This window comes from Rhineura floridana, chromosome 8 (genome assembly GCF_030035675.1).
Source record: "Rhineura floridana isolate rRhiFlo1 chromosome 8, rRhiFlo1.hap2, whole genome shotgun sequence".
Classification (NCBI taxonomy): domain Eukaryota; kingdom Metazoa; phylum Chordata; class Lepidosauria; order Squamata; family Rhineuridae; genus Rhineura; species Rhineura floridana.
This window is the reverse complement of record NC_084487.1, coordinates 124,446,197-124,467,028: the sequence shown is the minus strand read 5'-3', so window position 1 is coordinate 124,467,028 and position 20,832 is coordinate 124,446,197. Positions and strand designations below refer to the sequence as shown.

At 44.0% G+C, this 20,832-nt stretch overlaps 1 protein-coding gene across 7 annotated transcripts in view; it reads left to right on the top strand.

Annotated features, from left to right (window-relative positions):
• The first annotated feature begins 710 nt into the window (after positions 1-710).
• SCUBE1 (signal peptide, CUB domain and EGF like domain containing 1) overlaps positions 711-20,832 on the top strand; it is a 298,746-nt gene continuing 278,624 nt past the window's right edge. For 6 of the 7 annotated variants that reach the window (XM_061582354.1, XM_061582353.1, XM_061582350.1 and 3 more), the window contains exons 1-2: positions 711-899; positions 13,859-13,981. In XM_061582354.1, the coding sequence (XP_061438338.1) occupies positions 812-899; positions 13,859-13,981 (211 nt within the window). In that variant the 5' untranslated portion in view covers positions 711-811. The remainder of the gene's footprint in view (positions 900-13,858; positions 13,982-20,832) is intronic. The other variant, XM_061582352.1, reaches the window with a different exon arrangement.

The window sequence follows — 20,832 nt, the reverse complement described above, 5'->3', positions numbered from 1 at the left end:
CACGTCACATAAAAGGTGTCAGCTCCCCCCCTTTTTTTTACTGTTCCTCTGCTTTTTATAAGCATTCTGGCACACACACATTTAGCAGGTGACATTTTCCCCACTGCATATCTCTATGACAGGAACAGCTCCGCTTGGTAATACCAGGTTGCCATGAAAGGCATGGAAAGAGGACGGTGAAAAAACAGTAACTAGTTGGCAACCCAACTTAAAAACATTGTAATCAGCAGTCTCTATGACAGACCTGGAAGGGATACTGCCCTTATTATCCTTAGCTTACAGCTCAAGGGGCAAAGGTTCAGAGAAAAGTAGCTGCCTTAACGCCAACTAGTGAGTTTCTTCTTACTAAAGTGAGAAGACCGAACAAGCTTCATCACAGTTGCTACTCATTCTTAATAAGTGGTTTGCAGTTCTTAATAGAAGGAAACAAACAAGCCTTCCTCCCAATAATGAAATATATTCTGTCTAGGGGCTTTCTGCCCTGCTCTGTGTAAAAAAGAAAGGAGAGGCAGAGGGTGGGAAAGTCGAAGGAAATATTTGCATGTTTTTATATTTGGGGAAAAGATATCTAACTATCAAAGGAGCTGAGACTTCAATATACCAAACTGCCGGCCCCTCCCCCTGCTCTCGCTCTCCGGAGCCCGATGAGCGATTGGCATTCCTCCTCGTCTGTCCCGCCTACCCTGCTGGTCCCTCTGCGAATCAGCGGGATGCTGTCAGCGCGTCAGTTTCTCTGGCTGCCCTCTGCGAGTCCTAAGCGCGTCTTCTTATCAAAGAAGCACACCAACTTGCGTTGAGCCTTATCTTTATCATGGGGACTGTTTGTTTTGCATGGCATTTGTGTTTGGCTGTCGCTTTCTTCCACCCTGCCAGGTTTGCAAGAGGCAATGGGGTCCCAGGTAAGATAAGGCAGAGATTTCTATTTCCTCCTCCCCCCTCCCCGTGGTCGTGTTCCCTTTCCCACTTCTCCCTCTCCTTCTGCACTGTAGTCCCTTTTGGATTCAGATTGAGAAAAAGTATATACTCTGATGATGGAACCATCTCTGTACCTTTTAAAGGTGGAAGGGGGAGGAGGGCTGTTGCCTTGAGAGGCTGCATCGGTAATATTTGTTGTAGGACCTTGCAGCTTTGTTCAACGTTCCTTAGACTGCCTCTTAAAAGTTATTGTCAATTAGTTCCTCTCCACAAGTGGTGAGATACAAAATGACCATTCAGATCAACCTGTTTAGACAGAAAAGTACACCAGTCACCATATATCCATACAAAAAGTTAATTACAGGTTTTCTTAACTTTAGTTTGTGTTCTGACCCAGCCAGCCCCCCTTTTTACCGGACCATTCTATTATGCTTAAGATGTTTTACGTTCAGAGATGCCTGATACTTCCTTGACTTGGATTCTTTGTATTGGGGATAATTCTAAAGTGGGATGGGGGCAGCAAAGCTATACAGAATTTCTTCTCTGTATAGATTTCTGGATAGCATCAACGCTGTGGTTAACCTACAGTTGCAAGAAAAATATATTCCTTCTCTTCCAAGCAGAGCTGTAGAGTATCTTGGTGGATCTGCCCATGCTTTGTGAGTCTTTAACTGGTTTATATGGATCTCAAAATTCTCTGATGGGGTATATGTTATGTGGAGGCCAGCTATCTTTATCCCTTCCCTTGTAAGTAAATGATGCTCCTAGAACAGTAATTTCCAAATTGTGCCATGCTACTTTGCTGTGAGAATAACCTAATTAAATGTTCCTATGATTATCCAAAGTCCCAATGCATGGGGGATGCTGTCTGCTGTGACTCTGCATGATTAACTGCTCTGGCCTTGCCTCTTTTCAGCCAGCCTCCATTGGGGGGCCCTTTGAATCATGTGTGAGACTGAGCATTCAATCACTGATCCAGAGAGATGCTGTAGAATGACCTGACCTTGGAGGTGGCATAACCAGGACAGGGATACCCCATAGAGAAACATACAGCAGTTGGGCTCCTCTCAGGGGCAGGTAATTCTTATTCTTACCTTTTGGGAGGTGCAACTGGAAGTCCAGTGGTACTTCAGAAGAAAACCCGCTCTGCTGTCAGAGGTATTGGGAAGATTAATATAGGCCTAGAAATCTAGTTACATTTATCTCTTTTCCTGTAAACAGTTGATGGCCCTAAAAATTGTGAGGGGTCAGGGATTAAAACTATAAAGCCTGAGTAGCCTAGCAGGAGCTCTGCAATAGAGGAAGTTTTCACTGTTGGATTTGTCCTTTCCATTTGACTCATTGGCATTCACACCCCTGAGTCTCAGGCATCCTTGGGTTCTGTGAAATGTCCTCTTTGGGCTCAATGTAGTTTGAGTTTTTTGACGGCATTAGAAAGGAGCCCAGCTGTCACTTCTGCTGAGCTTGATGGGAGAGCTGGTTGCCCCTTTTAATGAGTCAAAAGTATGAACTTAGACATTTGAAACAAAAGCGCCGCCTCCTGCCTGACTGAATATATAGTGGCATGTGTATGTGATCTGAACTGCATCCAGAAAACCCCTAAGCAAATTTGCTAAAACACACACACACACACACACGTTTTTTTAAAAAAATCACAGCTAGTTCTGAACTGACTGAGCAGTTAAAATAAATCAAAAGAAAGAAACCAATTAAAGCCATCTTTCTTTCTCTCCGCTTTCCCCTCCCCATTTTCAGTGGTGGAGGAAAGCAAACTTCTGCCCCTTTCTTTTCTGCTTTGTTAGAAGCAAGGTCCTTTCAGTGTTAGTGTGTATGTGTGTGTTTTAATAATTGTATTTCTCAGATTCTTAGAAGGTTCCTCCAAAATAACACCCCCCTCTTTGCTTTATATTCCTTTCCTTTGCAAAGTTCTCTGATGTGTGCCTGGCCACAATATCTGATTATTCCTACTGCCTCCTAGCAGCCCCCTTCTCTCGCCTCCTTGGTGACTTTGAAGAAACCTTGCTTTATCACTGGTGATGGCTGAGTGAGCATTTCTGAAACAATTAGCGTTAGAATTTTGAACTAACAGTCAAAGTCTTTTCACTTTGGTGTACCTTTTCTTAGGATCTGTTAATCTAATGGGCATGAAACAAACTGCACATGGATGGCAGGGGAGCCTCTCATATTTTTCTGATCTTTCCCTCCCAATCCATCCATATTATAAATTTAAATATTTGCATGTATTGGATTGTGATTTTAGGGAGTTAATTGTTAGTGATATTACTATTGTTAGGTCCAAACCCAACACGCAAGCCGCCCTGTCTACCCCAACTCGCTTATTACACCCGGGAAGAGTGCGGAGCTGAGTGCAAATGAACCCACTATCAGAGATCAAGTAACACGAGACAAAAACCTTTGCAAAGGGGACCCAATACTTACAAGCTGAGGCAGGCCAGCATGGGAACCTCGTTTATTGGTGTTCAAGGGTTTATATAGGCTTATCCCGAAGTTTACAATATCGGGTTCACGTCATAAAATACAAAAGAAGCAATTGCTAACTATCATAGCTTTGGGGCATATGTAAGGAGGTAACGGGGTACAGGGGGAAGGACAAAGTGGAAACATCAAGACTATCTCTTAGACTCTATGTCTGCATATTTCGCATGTCCTTGAGATAAGCACTATGCAGGAGCAGACAAAGGCAACTATTGAGGGGAGGCCCAGCTGCAACCGGGCGCCCCCTAAACTGGAGACAGACATGATATTACTTTGCTTACATATCAAAGGAGTTTTACAAGTCAAGGTTTGTGGGACATGGGAACAGCGTTTGACATTCCTATGCAAGGCACATTTGTAACAATAAGCAAGGCCATAAGCACAAATGTGATACAGAAATGCATAGTAGGGAAGTTTCCAGCTTAAACCGGCTTTTATTATGCGAGCCACTGGAATGTAGGTAAGGGTCAGGTCACCAGGAAATAAACCGACATTTTATATCAAAAGTCAAATAAAGGCCACTTTGGTTCTATTTCCCATAAAGCCCAAGCTGGTTTAGATAGGACAAGTGAATTACTGGCACTGGGGGTTTCAATTTATCCCTAACAGTCCCCCCTTTCAGCCCTGAGAGACTGACTAGTCTCTCAGGTAGCTGTATTTCCCTGCTTGGGTTGCCAAAGCGGTCTCAAAGCCATTTCCATGTAAGTTGGTTGTGGTTTTCGGGAAAAGGACAGTGTGAGCTTGCCCAAACAGACCGAGGCCAATTGCATCAAATTAGGAATACATTGCAAACAACAGCAAACAGAAATCAACAAAGCAAGTACCATAACAATATAAAATAAAATTTTGTGCCAGTCAGGCCATGCTGAAAACCAGTCAGAAAACCCAGAGAACAAAGAGAAGTTCCCAATGCGCTCTACTTCGTGATAAATGTTTCCGATATCATTAATGTGTTTAATGACGTCAGCTTTACTGTCTGTAATATGGGTACAACATTCGCTCCCTATTAACGAACAGACCCCCCCGTGAGAGCTCAATAAAAAGTCCAAGGCGAGCCGGTTTTGCAAAACTACAGTTCTAATTTGTCCTTGTTCATTTGTAAGATCTGAAAAGGAAATGGCCGAATCATTCATAAAACGTTCAAAAGCTTGGGAAAGTTCTATGAGTTCCTGGTATGTTTTGGCTGCGCCATACATTGGAGAAAATCCTCTCAACACTGCCTCCCCTGTGCCTCTCTTATTACGGCGGCGCAAAGTGGGCAGAGTAGGGGAAACCCGGAGCCCTGGCACCATCCTTCCCAGAGTGCAGGTCCAAGAGCCTGATACTGGTAGTTTCCTTACCGCTGAGTGTCCACAAAGCCACCAGAGTCCAGCTGGGGTTTGATGGTCCACTAAGTCCGTGAGGAAAGGCACCAGATGATGGTCTGCAAAAGTCAGCCGCAACAAATGCTGCCAGATGGATAACCAAGTCAAGCCCTCTGCTCTATGTGTTCCATTCAAAAATGTCCAATTACCCGGGTGTGTAGAGTAAATCAAGCCATCAGACATCATCCCACTCGTTGGCTGGCTTCCGCTGCCTACGCAGACTGATCCAGCGATGGGCCCGCTTAGAACCAGCCCCCCTTCTAGTTCCTGTGAGCTGGAATGTAAGGCAAAGGAAAGATATTCTTTTAACGGCAGAGGGGCCCCAGTCAAGGGCACTCCAGCCTGTCCATGTGGTGGTGTGTGTGCACAGACATAACAAGTGCCCTTTTTAGGAGCTGTTTCTTCCATTAAGGCAACAAACGTATTACCATCCCACCCATCGCCTATTTTAGTGTTTCTTTGTTTAAACCCACCTAATGTCTTTATTTTTTTGTGTAGCCTGTGTTACCTGTTTCTGTAAAGGTTTCTGAGCGCTCAGTTTATCATTCAGCCACGCGTAGCAAGAGGGTATACCGATACCCACACAAAACTTCTGTTTTTCTGTTGTCCTGAATTGATAAGTAATTCTATTATCTTGTGTCTGAAAAGTAAGCATGTTATACTCCGCTCTTATGGACTTTACATCCACATTTGGGGGACAACCATAGTTAGGCATAGGGCGATATTGTCTGCACCGAAGCGCAAGTCTGATGGGCCATTCAATTTCCACTCGGATGCAGTGTACTATCCAACTGCCTGTGTAGTTATGTTGCAATATAACAGCTGCTTTATGACACAAACGTCCCGCTATGTCAGCCTTCACCATTCCTTCCTTTATCTGGTCCACATCATACAGGAAGGGATCTGGACAGTCCTGTGTTTTCGGAATTGTTCGTCCAAAATCTTTCAGGTAGTAATAGTCATTGTCACTGCATATTTTCACATTGGGGGGGCAACATAGGGGCCAGGCATGATGAATCAAAACACCCACAACCCACAAGTAAGCAGACATCCTCCATGCTTGCCGGGGCATTTCTGCGTTGATATTTACTCGATGTCTGCGTCCTGGAAAGGGAGTTGGGCCGCCTGCCACTGGCCTGTTTCTTCGTTCCTCTGCAAACGTATTTTGGGGACCTGAGGTGGTGGTGGTGCCGCTACCACAGCAGGCTTTACGTGGGAATGATGTATCCACGACTTCCGTCCTTCCAGGAAGATGGCTGCTTGTGTGGTTAAAAGGACTTGATGTGGTCCTGTGTATCTTGGCTGCAAAGAATCGCCCCTCACGAATTTCTTTGCCCAAACAAAGTCCCCGGGACAGTATGGATGCACCTGGTCCTCAAGGGGCACCGTCTTGGTGGATCCCGCAGCTTTCCACAGTTCACAGAGTCTATTCTGCAGAGAAAGATACTGGGATACAGTTATGTGATCCCCCCCCAATAGTGAAACATCCACATTTGGCAAGCTCCCCCCTTTTGTGGGAGGCCTGCCATACATTAATTCAAACGGCGAGAGCCCTAAGGCTCGGGTAGGGCGGGTGCGCAAATGGAAAAGAATGAGAGGGAGTACCTGAGGCCACCTTAAACCTGTTTCCTGTGTATACTTAGCCAATGCCGTCTTAATTTCCCGGTTCTGTCTCTCCGTCGCCCCGGACAATTGTGGATGATAAACAGTGTGAAATAGATGTTTGATTCCCAGACCTTCTTCGACTTTTGCCAAAATCTGTCCCGTAAAGTGTGTTCCTCGGTCTGAGTCTATTACCTCTGGAACCCCGAACCGCGGTATTATTTCTTTCAGCAGCAATTTGGCCACCGTTGTGGCGGTGGCGTTTGTGGTTGGGAATGCCTCTACCCATGCTGTTAAAGGACATACCATGACCAAAAGATGTTTCTTTCCTTCTGCTTTAGGGAGATCAACAAAGTCAATTTGAAGTTGTATAAATGGTGCAGCCGGTACGGGTCTGCCCCCTTGCGGGGCCCTGTTTGGTAACGCTGGGCCGTTTGCTTGGCAAATGTGACATGCTTTCACTATTGCACCACATACTGGTTGAATTCCAGGTGCATACCAGAAGCGTGTTATCGAATCCACTAGCGGATGTTTACCATAATGGCCTCCATGGTCGTGGAACCATTTCGCTGCTGTGTGGTACAGAGCTCTGGGAAGACATGCTCGACCGTCAGGCATAGTCCATAACTGCTGTTTCAGGATCGCTCCTAACTCAGTCCATCGCTTCAGTTCCTGTGGGGGTATTGGAACAGATACAGGCGGGACAAAAGCAGTGGTTGCCAGCGCCAAAGTCGGCATACTTATAGGAAGCAGTGCCGCTTGGCGCGCAGTTTGGTCTGCCAGGGCATTACCTAGTGTCACAGGATCCTGCTCCTTGGTGTGTGCTTTACAATGCACCACTGCTAGCTGTAAAGGTTCAAGAATAGTTTGTAACAACTTTTGCATGAGTTCCAGATGTTGGATTGGTTTACCCCCTGCAGTTGTAAACCCCCTGTATTTCCACAAATGAATGTGACAATGTATAACCCCGAAAGCATACCTGCTATCTGTGAAGATGGTCACCTTTTTACCTGCTGACAATTGACATGCTCTGGCCAGCGCATAGATTTCTGCTGCTTGCGCTCCCCACCGTCCTGGGAGTGCTGCCGCCTCTACCACATCCCATTGTGTTGTTATTGCAAAACCTGTGTATCTTACCCCATTCTGGTAGTAGGAACTGCCGTCCGTGAAGAGAATGACATCTGATTCTGGTAGCGGTTCATCAGACAGATCGGGTCTGATCTGCAAGGTAGATTGCAAAACTTCTACGCAGTCATGGTCCGGGAAAGGCGGGGGCAACTCGGGCAGGAGGCTAGCTGGGTTTAACGGTCCGCAACGTTCAAACCGCACATTAGGATCCTCTAATAGCTCTGCTTCCAGCTGTTGCTGCCTCTGCGCTGAAAACACTTGCGTGGTACCTTTTCGCAACAAAGCCGAAAGTGCATGCGAAGTCCAGACAGTAGTGGAATGACCGAGGGTCAATCCTTTCACCTTGGTCAAAAGTAAAGCCGCCGCAGTCAGCGTGCGTGTGCATGTGGGAGTTCCACGAGCCACATTGTCAATTTGCTGAGAATAAAACACCACTGGGAAGTGACTGGGACCGTACAGTTGTGTCAGAACTCCGCTAGCTACCCCCGATCTTTCATGAACGAATAAATGAAAGGGTTTACCGTAATTTGGCGGTTTCAAAGACATAGACGTGGCTACACTTTGTTTTAGTAATTCAAACGCCTTTTCATTGTCCCGGCTCCATTGTATCGTATCAGGAGCTTTACTTGCAGTAAGCGCATGTAGCGGTTTGCTCAATTCTCCACAGGATGGCAGCCATGGTCTGCAAAACCGAGTCAGTCCCAGGAACCCTCTTAACTGTCTCTTTGTCTTTGGGAGCGGACAATTCTGTATGGTGGAAACACGCCCGGGATCCATTTGCCGCCCCTCTGGCGTTAAAATGAACCCCAAATATTTAACTTTCTCTGATAGCCACTGAATTTTCTTTGGGTCGATTTTATGACCCCTTGAATGCAAGTATAGCAGAAAAGCCTTACCGTCTTCTCACAGCGCCCCCTGGTGTCCGTTCGCAATCAAGATGTCATCAACGTACAAAACAAGAACTGAACCCCCTTTTGGGGTGAACCCCTCGAGGTCGTCCCGTAGACACTGGCTAAACACCCCGGGACTGTCGCAGTATCCCTGAGGAATTCGGGTCCAAACGAAAGAGCGCTGGTCCCATTCAAACCCGAACAAATGCTGCGAATCTGGGTGGAGAGGGATGCTGAAAAAGGCATTTTTTAGATCAATGACGGTAAACCACTTCGCGTCCCATGGAATCTGACTGATGATTGTCACCGGGTCTGGAACAACAGTGTGTAAAGGGATCACATACCTGTTTACCGCCCTCAAGTCCTGGCAAAATCTCCACCGGACTGGATCTCCGGGTTTCTTTGGGGGTTTCTTTATTGGTAGAATAGGCGTGTTGCAGGGGGTTCGCTGCGGCCGGATGACTCCTTTTGCGATAAAACCTTCAATTATGGGGCGTATGCCTTCTCTTGCTTCTAATGACAGAGGATACTGGGCAACGTTTGGTGGCGGGAGGAATGGCTTTACCTGAATTCTGACAGGGCTTACCGATCGCAGCAATCCCACATCCGTATCCTCTGTACCCCACAAGTCGGGTGGCAGGTCAGTGAGATCTTCTGGTAAGCTGTGACCTATATGTTTGTGTTTAATTGTGTTCCCCACAGGCACCCCAATACACTCATCAACAAACCCACCCCGTCAGGGGTGCAGGTTAAGGTAGCCTCCAGTTTACATAACATATCACGACCCATTAAAGAAATAGGACATAAGCAGAATAAAGAAAAACATGGTTAAACATTTTATCATTGTATTTTACTTGCAACGGTAACGTTATGCACATAGGTGTGGGGTTTCCGTCTACCCCCATTGTCATTTTCACTTCTTTACTTAACCAACTATCGGATGCAACATTTATCAAGGAATATGTGGCTCCAGTATCCACCAAAAAAGTCACCGTTTGCCCCTGCACATTTAAGGACAGTCTGGGTTCTTGGATTGGGAGAGAGAGTGAGAGAAAGAAACCTGCCAGAGACATAAGATTCATTAGTCCCGCTCCCAGCCCCTCCCTATCCGCATTTAGTCATTGCTGGTTCACTGGGCGTCCACCGTACTGGTCCCATGAAGCCGGTGTCTGTTGAGCGGCAGGTGGAGGTGGGGGCGGAAAATCTGCGTTCGTACCTGTAAAATCTGGGTAAGAAGGGTTGTTAGGGGTGTACTGCGCGTCCCCTGTCCTCCACGGACAGTCTTTCTTGAAATGAGTATACTCTCCACATTGGAAACAAGCCCTATCTCCCTGCCATGAATGCCTCATCTGTCCCCTTCCTCTCTGGTTTCCGGCCCTCAGCCCCCTCGGAAAACCTCTGCCCCTGCCTCGAAATCCTCTATTTGGTGGCTGGCCTCTTATTGCAAGAGCCAGCATTTCAAAATCCTCCTTCTTCTCCTTCTTTCTACTTTTCTCCTTATCCTTGTCCCACACAAAATCTGCTACTTCTAAAATCACAGTCACAGCCTCCCCCCCCCATCCGGGTCTGAAATTCGGAAAGTAATCCCTCACCGCTGGCTGCGCTTGGTGAACAAAATTGGCAATGAGGGTTGGATGGTCCAGCACGTTTTCTGGGTTCAAATTAGTATAACTACGTGCTCCCTCTAACAAGCGCGACCAGAATTTTCTGGGAGGTTCGCTGGCTTCTTGTTTGATCGCCATAAATTTAGCTTGGTTGGGGGGTTTCTGTGACATTCGCTCCAAGTGTGTCAAAATCCTATCCCTATCGGTCTGCAGCTGAGCGCGGCGAGGCTGCGTCCAGTCTCCCGCTGCCCAAGCTGCAGCCGTTTGTGCTCGGTCCGACCAAGCTCTATTTGTTGCCGCTCCCGCAGCCCAAGCAGTCTCCATTGTCCACAACCTGCTACGTTCTTCACCTGTCAGTACCCTTCTCAACAAATGCTCCACATCCGAGTACGTCGGATTGTGGCTTTCAAACAACCTGCCTAACAGTTCTCTGATTCTCCTTGGCTGTTCCCCGAAAGTTCCAGCCATTCTACTCCATTCTTTTAAGTCCCATTCCAACCAACTCTTTAGTTCAACCACCTCAGTACGCTGGATGCCCCCGTGGCCATCCACGTACGGCTGATCATGTACAAGCAAAGGCATCTCCAACGCTTCTGCCTCTTTTCTTTTCTTTTCCTTTTTTCGCTTGCGCGTGTCCATGCCCCCTGAGGCCCCCTTCTCTTTCCCCTTTTCGTCTGTCTCATCATCTGATACAAATGAAAAGGCCCCTTCCTCCGGATTGGGATCCCCGCCCCCGGGAGCTGGTAGCGGATCCGGAGCAGAGGGTATTATAGAACGATTCAAGACCGTTCTTTTACTTGACGTGTCGTCATTAAAATAATGAGGAGGGGTTCCTCAATGGACAAAGTTCTCACTGCCATCAAAGTAAGACTATCCCATTTTTGCGACCCTATTTTCCATAGGAGCCAAAATTCCAATTGATCCGGGTGGGTATCCCCAATCCATCTCCGCACTCCCAGTAGCGGAGCGGTTTCAAAGGACCCACCCCTCGGCCACCGTTCACCCGGCACCGACACTGCAGTCATCCGCGGCCACTCCTCTTCACAGAGCTCTATCATCTTTTTCTTTTTCAGGCCTCTCCTTCGCACTGGCAATTCCTCCTCTTGCCACAGCATACACATGATTCCCAAAGGGCTGTCCTTTACCGGCACACTCCCTTTATTTCCCATGACGTCTGATAACGGGTTTTTCCTCAACTGTGCTTTATCCCCAAAGTGTCAAAGCCGCCCGCTTTTATTGATAACCGAGAAAATTCTCTCGTGGCGCCTGTTATCAAATTAAGGGGTGCAATGGCAAAAAGGGGGTCCGCACAAGGGATCCCGGATGAGCCCCCAATTGTTAGGTCCAAACCCAACACGTAAGCCGCCCTGTCTACCCCAACTCGCTTATTACACCCGGGAAGAGTGCGGAGCTGAGTGCAAATGAACCCACTATCAGAGATCAAGTAACACGAGACAAAAACCTTTGCAAAGGGGACCCAATACTTACAAGCTGAGGCAGGCCAGCATGGGAACCTCGTTTATTGGTGTTCAAGGGTTTATATAGGCTTATCCCGAAGTTTACAATATCGGGTTCACGTCATAAAATACAAAAGAAGCAATTGCTAACTATCATAGCTTTGGGGCATATGTAAGGAGGTAAAGGGGTACAGGGGGAAGGACAAAGTGGAAACATCAAGACTATCTCTTAGACTCTATGTCTGCATATTTCGCATGTCCTTGAGATAAGCACTATGCAGGAGCAGACAAAGGCAACTATTGAGGGGAGGCCCAGCTGCAACCGGGCGCCCCCTAAACTGGAGACAGACATGATATTACTTTGCTTACATATCAAAGGAGTTTTACAAGTCAAGGTTTGTGGGACATGGGAACAGCGTTTGACATTCCTATGCAAGGCACATTTGTAACAATAAGCAAGGCCATAAGCACAAATGTGATACAGAAATGCATAGTAGGGAAGTTTCCAGCTTAAACCGGCTTTTATTATGCGAGCCACTGGAATGTAGGTAAGGGTCAGGTCACCAGGAAATAAACCGACATTTTATATCAAAAGTCAAATAAAGGCCACTTTGGTTCTATTTCCCATAAAGCCCAAGCTGGTTTAGATAGGACAAGTGAATTACTGGCACTGGGGGTTTCAATTTATCCCTAACACTATTCATGGTGGATGGCTATGCAACTAATAAGATAAAGAGCCCCAGATGGCCCTCTGGCATTAGATTATGAAGAAATCAATTTATAGGCTATTCTCACTATAAGACATATGCCTGATTAACATTTAGGCAGTAATCAATAGCCCAGGGCCACTTTCTTCCATGAGCACCAAGGTCTCCCAAGGCCTGGTTCTCAAAGACAAACCTTCTTCCAAAGGGCCAGCTGATTCCTAGTACACTCCCTCGCCTCATGAAATGATTGCTGTTTCTCTTGACAATATTTTTTCCTAAATTAATGCTATAAAACAACATGGCCTGAAGATGGATGGGTTTTCCTTCATTCCTTTATCTGAATATTTATTAAGTTTAGCTATTTCCTCCGTTAATTTGAGAGAACTTCGGCTATGGAGCGGTATACAAATGTAATAAATAATAATAAAAATAATTCATCTTCCCTGCAGCATCAGTGCAGCATTTCTTTTTCCCTCTTCTAAAAAAAGTGTGAAACATGGAAAATGAGTATTTTTTTTCCACTAAAAAATGAAAAAAGCACAATAACACTCTAGGAGTCTTTACCTTCTTAACAGTACAATACTATGTACTAACTATACTATACTAACAAAATATTCTGACGGGCTACTCAGACGAAATGCAGTTGGTATTGGAAATATGCTTTTTGCACCTGATACTCTAAGGCTGCAATGCTGGAAGTAAGTTACACTGAACTCAGTGGGACCTACTTCTGAGATGTGTATAGGATTGGGCTGTATCCTGCTAAGTCATACTGAAATAAAAGAGCTTAAGTTATTCATATTAAGTTGCCCGTTAATAGAGGAAATCTCGTCATAGAATGTAGGCTATTTGTATAGTTTCACTGAGAGCAGGCTGTTCAACTTGGTTCAATTTTTATACATCAGTTTATGGTTAATGTTTCTTGGTATGTTCCACCTGCTTATGCTCATTTGCCTGCGGTATTCACCTGTTAGAAAGGCAGGGCTAGTTTACCATTACACAGAATGAGGGAGACTGCTTCCTCGGGGCAGATGCAGTGGCAGCCTCCTGCTGTCCTTCCTGAGCCCCGCAGTGGTTTCCATCTGTTGTAGGTCAGTGTTGTGTGTGCTTCTCCTGTGCCCCCAAGCTAGGCTGCTGATCAGATTTCCACTTGCATCTATTTTAAAGGGACACAACCACTGAAAGACACAACATGCACATGCCTCACTTAATGGGATCTACATGTATTTTGCACTTGGTTATACATAATTGATTACCAACAGTATTGCAAGAAGTGGCCTACAGTTTCATGTGATGAATATGAGTAAGGTTATTGTGTTCAAATACATGTTTCTAAAACATAAGCCTAGCTCAGATTTTGGTCTTGGTCAGTTCTAGTGGCAGGCAAACAGTAACATGTTACCAGTCATGGCACTAGATAGAGATGCAGTTCATTGAAACCCAGGTTACCTTTTTTAAAATTACTTTATGTTTGTAAATTTACTTTTGCACACAGATCTTCCTTGCTAGATAGAGGCATTTGTGTTTTGTTTGTGGAGTATATATTGTGACTGTGACATTTGAGTAATGTTAGTTTTGCTTGTGGTGGAACAAACACTGTTAAAAACTTTTTCTAAATGGAATCTTTCAAAAGATTTCATGAAATCTTCTGTTGATTTTCTTTATATATATATATATATATTTTCTATGGTACAGATGCTGATGAATGTACAGAAGGGACAGACGACTGTCACATTGATGCAATTTGTCAAAACACACCTAAGTCATACAAATGCATTTGCAAACCAGGTTATAAAGGAGAAGGAAAACAGTGTGAAGGTAAGATTAGCTGCTCGGTTATTTCTGTCAAACTTCTCTTCTCCCACCCCTTTTTATTTACTCTGCAAGTGCTTCTGTAAATAGTGGAATTCCTGAAACAATTAATGCAGATTTACAGCTGCTTATGCTTAGATTGTAGTGTTTTTTCAGAAAGAAGCCCCTGCTGCTGCTGCTAATTGTTCAGTATCTAAACTGGAAGGTCCCCCCCCCGCAAGTTCTCCATGTATCATGTGACTGTATCCTTGCCATATGCTTGGTTCGAGGGTTAGTTGAGCCTCTCAAAAATAGTGATTTGTCAATGACTATTTGGAAGACAGAGTTTGGTTCCGTGAGATCAGAGTGGAACTATTCATTGAAATAATAAGTGAATGCCTTGTGATGTATGACTTTTCTGCACTCTCTGAAACTGAGGGACAGAATGTGGCATTGCACACAGAATCCAGCTGACAAAGAAATACAATTTCTTTTATTTAAAAAATGCATGTTTCTGGCATTACTGGCTATTACATTATGCTTGAAAGTGCATGGACTATGCCTGTTAAAATCTCAGAAGCCAGAGAGGTGACTGCACTACTCTTTTCCTTTCCCCATGACTATCAGAACTAGAACAGATATTACAAAATGTAATAAATTAGGCAAAGTTGCTTAACCTATGTAATTTATATGGTTACAGAGCTCAACTTTTTCTTGATACAAAACTTTATTTTATTTTTAGTGCAGAACAAATACAGCTTTGTTGATAGAGCATGATAAAATCAAAGGTTTTCTTTCTTCCCCCTTAAAATCTAACTTCTCCATAGGGAAAATTAGTGTTAACATAATACTGACTGTACTATATTAGCTGAGTGCTTTATTGAAAGCCAGTCTAGGAGAACACCCAACAACAATGTTATACATTTTTATATCTGAAGCAAAAAGTCAAATGTACCCTCTTGATCAGGACTAAAAGTCATTTGCTTAATAAAAGAAAAGAAAAGACACACTATGGGTGCAATCCTACTCCAGCTGGGTCCTGGCTCCACTGGGCTCCGCCGACACAAGACCCTCAGCTGGGCCTCAGCCAAAACCCGTGTAAGATAAGCCAGTGTAAGTCCTGAAAAAGGGGCATTCTGGGGATGTGGCTGAGGCGAGAGACTTAGGCCACATCCAACTCATGTTTGGAGTGCCCCTGCAAGTCCCAATTCAGGCAAAAGTTAAGGTGGGGAAAAGGATGGTCTAAGAAAATAAATAAAGTTTAGTCAGTGGAGAGGGCTTATTCCCCGGTAAGGGTATTTGGGAGAGCAGGCTTTTACTTTCTGGTCCCTGCACACAGCTCTCGGCTGAGCCAGCTTTCAGCCAACCCAGGGGCTCCTGAATGGCAATTGGATGCAACGGAACTTTATACCAGCTTCTCTTGCGCCAGTACCACTTATGCCGGCTTCCACTGAGTTGGATTGCTGTGCCCAATGGAGGTGGTGGGCAGAAAAATAGTACTAGAATTTACTTCTGGAAGCCATTGTTTTGAATCATTTCAGTGTTCAGGTTGCTTCTTTTCCTCAGCCTGTGATAGCTCTGTGTTTGTGGTCACTCCTAAATACCTCAGCATGGATAGCTGCAAACGTTTATTTTGGCTGCACAAACAGCAGTGTACAAAATTGAAATAAATGAGCAATACTCTATAGCAGTCTTTCCCAACCAGTGTGCCTCCAGATGTTGTTGGACCACAGTTCCCATCTTTCCTGACCATTGGCAATGCTTGCTGAGGCTGATGGGTGTTGTGGTCCAACAACATCTGGAGGCACACTGGTTGGGAAAGGCTGCTCTATAGAGACGCCTTTCACACAACCCCTTAGAGTGGGTCCTGTGTTGGATCCTGAGACATGCCTGCTAGTTAGGGGTTTTTTTAAATCAAAAGAGCCGGATTAAAGCACATCCTTAAAATGACATCCTTCTTGTGCTCCTGGTTGTGGTCATTAACACAAAACCAAGAGCAAGTGGGCTGCTGGGATAAAGTAGGTAAATTTTGTCCTTGGTGAAAATATTAATCCTGTCAGGGTGGCTCTGAATTCTATACCATTTTGTACTGTAAATTAGTAGTAAATACATTTATTTATTTAGACATAACAAAATTACTTTTAAAAAAATGGTAAGTACAGACACCTTCATTTCTCATTAATGTGCTATTTCTGCCATAAAAAGAAAAAGAAAAAGAAGCCACTTTTTCTATGATGTTACTATCCATATTAGCAAGAAGCATTTTAACTGCTGTGTTAGTCACACCTGAGCACAAGAAAAAAATAACCTTGTCAGCTGCTTATAACATGATACATTCTTTGAGCCAGTCTTTTGGGAAAAAAAATCTCCTTGCAGCACTACAAAAAGATCATTGATATAGAAAAGTCAGAAAAGGTCAAGTATATAGCATTGGTTGATGCTTTTAGTTTTTAAAATATTCTTAGTTAAAGGGCCTATGCATGTAGTTTGTCTCAAACTTATGCACATAATCTTTTTCTGTTTACAGAGTCAAATACAGGTCCTCTTATTGGCAAAGGTGGTCCTATGTTGAACAACAGTATGACCTCTATATCTGTTAAACAGATGGGGTGGTAATTACTGATCGGATTTTTATTATCTTTTTAAAGTGGAAACAATAACACTGATGTTCCAACCTTAATGAAAATTTAAATAAGTAGGGAGAGGCATGGACCAATGTAGACTGGAGTATATGAGGACTGAAATATAGTGTGGATGGGGGGCAGGGAAGTGTTAGATTCACATCTGGCTCCCTTCAAAATGCCCATCTTCTACTTTTCACCTACACTTCAGCCAGCTCATCACATTTGGGTCAGGAATTTTAACATTTTGATGCTTTACTGAATATAATGCATGGGAAGATACATAAATGCAATTAACTTTTCCATATTTTAGGGCTAGACCTACAGATTTACATATTTTTGGAATTCTCACCCTATTTGATTTGTAGATGTTCTCTGCAATCTTGCAGAGAAGCTGGGCTCTTGCAAAGAGTTTCTCCTTAGATCTCTTGGCTCAGTTCTTGCAATTTTTGTTCATCTTAATTTTCAATAATATTGTTTAAGAAGCACAAGAGAAGAAATAAACTCTTCTTAGCATTGCATATTTAACTAACCATAACCAAAGCCTGGGGTGCTTCATAAAATCAAAAAATAGTAGGGAATAATAATAATAATAATAATAATAATAATTTAATTTGTGGGTCGCCTATCTGGCCAATGGCCACTCTAGGCGACGTACAATTTAACAACAATACATTACATCATAATAAAATACATCATAAAATACAATATAACAATAAAACAGTTCCAGTACAGAGTAGTAGGCTATTCGTCGTAAAAATTTAACCCTCCCCGTAAGTCCCAAAGGCCTGTCTGAAGAGCCAGGTCTTCAAAGCTTGGCGGAATACATTCAGGGAAGGGGCATGTCGAAGGTCATACGGGAGGGAGTTCCAGAGAGTGGGGGCCGCCACTGAAAATGCCCTCTCTCAGAGAGAGTAGTGTTAGGGTACCTCCAGATTGTCAGTATTTTCAACAACCTGCAAGCAAATGGGATGAATGCTCATTGTCATATAACCACCCAGTAAACAAAGCAGAACAAATGCTAAGTACAGACAGGACATAGTCAAACCACTGTGTAAGCTTTGTGCAAGCAAATCAGAGTGCTGAATAAACAAGTTGTCTGGAGAAGCCCTCAGTCTGCTGTCCAAAGAGGGAGTTTGCACAGCTCTAACTTTAGCTGGGGTGCAAAGAAATGTACTTCCCTCAAGCCGACCTGGTGCAGTATGCTAATAGAGAATTTTGTCGTATTTATACATTGCTTTTAGGGTATACCTCAACATGTAAAGTGAGACAATCATGTTTGCAAGCCTGTATACCATACAGGTTTGCTTAGAGAGCTGGTATTGGCTATGGTTTCCTGCAGGAGGATATTGGCAAATTCAGAAGTGCAGGGTCCCTTCATGTTAGTCACAGCCACGTCCCTACCTTTTTTTTCTGCTGGGTTGAGAATGAGATCCTTGTTAATGCTTTCTCCAAAAAAAATAGACATCCCAGTCAGCACGAAAGGGGAGAATATTAGCTACTGAGGAGAGTCTTCTCAGTGGCTGACTCACCTCCTTTAACTCTCATTGGCTCCAATCAGAGGAAAGAACAAGGAAGCATGTTAGAAGACTCTTCTCAGTGGCTAACATGTTCCCCTCCACGCTGATTGGTTCATAGGATGCTGGAGACATAGGGCTCCTGCTGGGACCCTGCTCTCCAAAAAAGTAAGAGGTCTAAGGCCCCCCAAGACCCCCACCTTGGTTTCCTGTTAAGTGCACTTGGTGACAAACCCAGGCTAGTTACTGCAAAATGTAGAAACTAGCTCCTATCCTGCAGAGTACTTTACTCCTGAACACACACAGTGTGTTCACAAACAAGTTCTCTGTATGAAGGGTGTTCTGTAAAGGTTTGGTTTAACCCTCACCCCCATGTGGCCTAAAAACCATCCTTCCTAGTCTTCAAAAATTGATGGTGGTTTTAAGTCTTGAAAATGAGGCTGCGTATTCTTTCCAAAACTCGTTACAGTGTCTACTCTCAGAATTACAGCTATTTGTGGGAGAAGGAGGAATACATAGGATATTTTTCCTGTTCATCTCTGAATTACAGTAACGAAAGAGTAAACCTATACAACTTGTTTGGATAAACTCAGTTGTTTAAACTTGGTTTATTGACGCTGCCAAGAGACCGTATGGCCTTTTGAATTTCTGGCACCACACTATGGGCTTCATCCAATAGCTAGAGAAGTCCGGGAAATTTTGCTTTGAGTGTCTGTAGGAGTGGACAGGACTATTTGAATATGGGCATATTTAAAAGTGTGTGTGTGGAAGTAGTATACAGCAGGTGAATTTCCCACCCTCCTGGCCTATGGCCTGTGAAATTAGGCATCTGTTTCAAAAGGATACGAGGGCCCCACCATTAGGCGGAATGAAGCGGCTGCCTCCAATGTTGGATGTTTGTTGGTGGTAGTGGCAGCCTCCCTTACCCCTCCAGCAATTCTTCCTAAGCTCCCTAGCTATTCCCGTCATCATAACGCTTACTTATTGTTTCCCCTAATTGCATTCTGCGAAGGCATCACAGATGGTGCTGTTAGGAAAGGCCCCTGACTGACTTAGCAGGCAGAGAAGCAGGCAGCTCAGGTCATGTACTCCAGGAGGTACAGTATCATGCATGCATTTCTTAAGTGAAGAGCAAGTGACATTATGGAGGACAGAATTGTGTGTGCTGTGTAGTGGTTAGAGTGCTAGATTAGACTCTGGGAGACCAGAATTCAAATCCCCACACAGCCATGAAGCTCACTGGGTGACCTTGGGCCCATCACTGTCTATCAGCTAAACCAACCTCACAAGGTTGGTGTGAGGATAGAATGCGGAGGTGGAGAACTTTCTGGAGGAAAGGTGGGATGTAAATGTAATAATAAAAAATAAATTGAGGCTATTCCCTGCACCTCCTAAATTAACCTGCTGCCCTCTTGTGCAGTGGAAGACCCTGTCATGTCGCCAGTGTTGAAGTAGGATTCAGCTGCCAGTTCTGTCAGCGTCTGTAAGTGGAATTTTAATCTGGATACTCTGATTTGTAATTTATTTTGTTGTGTTTTATTTTGCTGGTATTTTGTTGTGTTATTATCTATAAAAATCTATAAAGCAAATAGAGAAATAAAAATGCTGGGATGGGTCATCTTGTCCCTCACCTCAGGTAGGGAGTCAACCACAGGAGCATGAGTTTTCTCTCTTCTTCAGAGTGAGTTCTCCCCTGTGGCCTTAACCACAATTAAGGGATATGTCAGTACAGATTTAATTGTGATTTAAGGCTAGAGAGGGTTCTATTTAACCAGGACTTAAAGCCACAGTTTAATGTTGATTTCAGGTTTTGGTTAAATAAAAATCCTGGCTAACCTTAACTATGATTATTGCTGGTGTTGACATATCCTATAATCACCGCTAAGATGGGAATAGGGAATGCCCGTTGAAGAGAAGAAACACTTGTTCCTCATCTCTTAACTGCAGATAAGGAGCACTGCACTTCGACTCAATGTGGTATTCTAAGTAGGTTGTATGACTCGACATAAAATTTTACAGTTGTCATTTCTGTATTTCTGTTGTAATTAAATGGAAATTACAATTAGAGCTACAGCAGTTATAACCACCCCTGGATGTCACTGAATCTGATTTCCAGTTAGGCAAATTTAAACATGAAGTCAGGTGTTTGACTATTAGGTTTATACTGGGTTTATTTCCCCCCCTAAATAGCTTGTTAACAATTCCCAGTCAATCTTGTTTTAGTTGCTGCCTTTTGCAATTGGCTGTAATCGTAGTAATTTTTCACAGTGGTGGGAAGATGGATAAAATGGGCTCTGGATGAGACAATGGACGTCGACCCCTGGCCAGATTCCTAACCCCCTCTGCCATGTCCAGGGCTAATGCTTCTGGAAGCAGTACTTCAGTTGTACATTCAAGGTGCATGCTCATATTTGGCAAACTCTAAAGATAACCCAGAATAGAATCTAAACTGGGAATCTAAGGTTTGTTCTAGTTCTGCCTAAGATATCTTCTTTTATAGGTACGTCGTAAATTAATATTTCAGACTGTGTATGATTTCACTTTCCATATATGTTTTAGCACAGGTCCATCTGCCTCTTGGCAAATATTAATATCGAAGTTGCCACACCACAATGCCTTGTAAATAAGACATGTGGCTTTTCTCCACTTGTAAGTGCAGTTAGTGCTTCTATAAATGCCTCTCCAATCACAGGCTGAAACTGTATTGAAATGTTTAGTACAATATAAGATCAGTCTATTA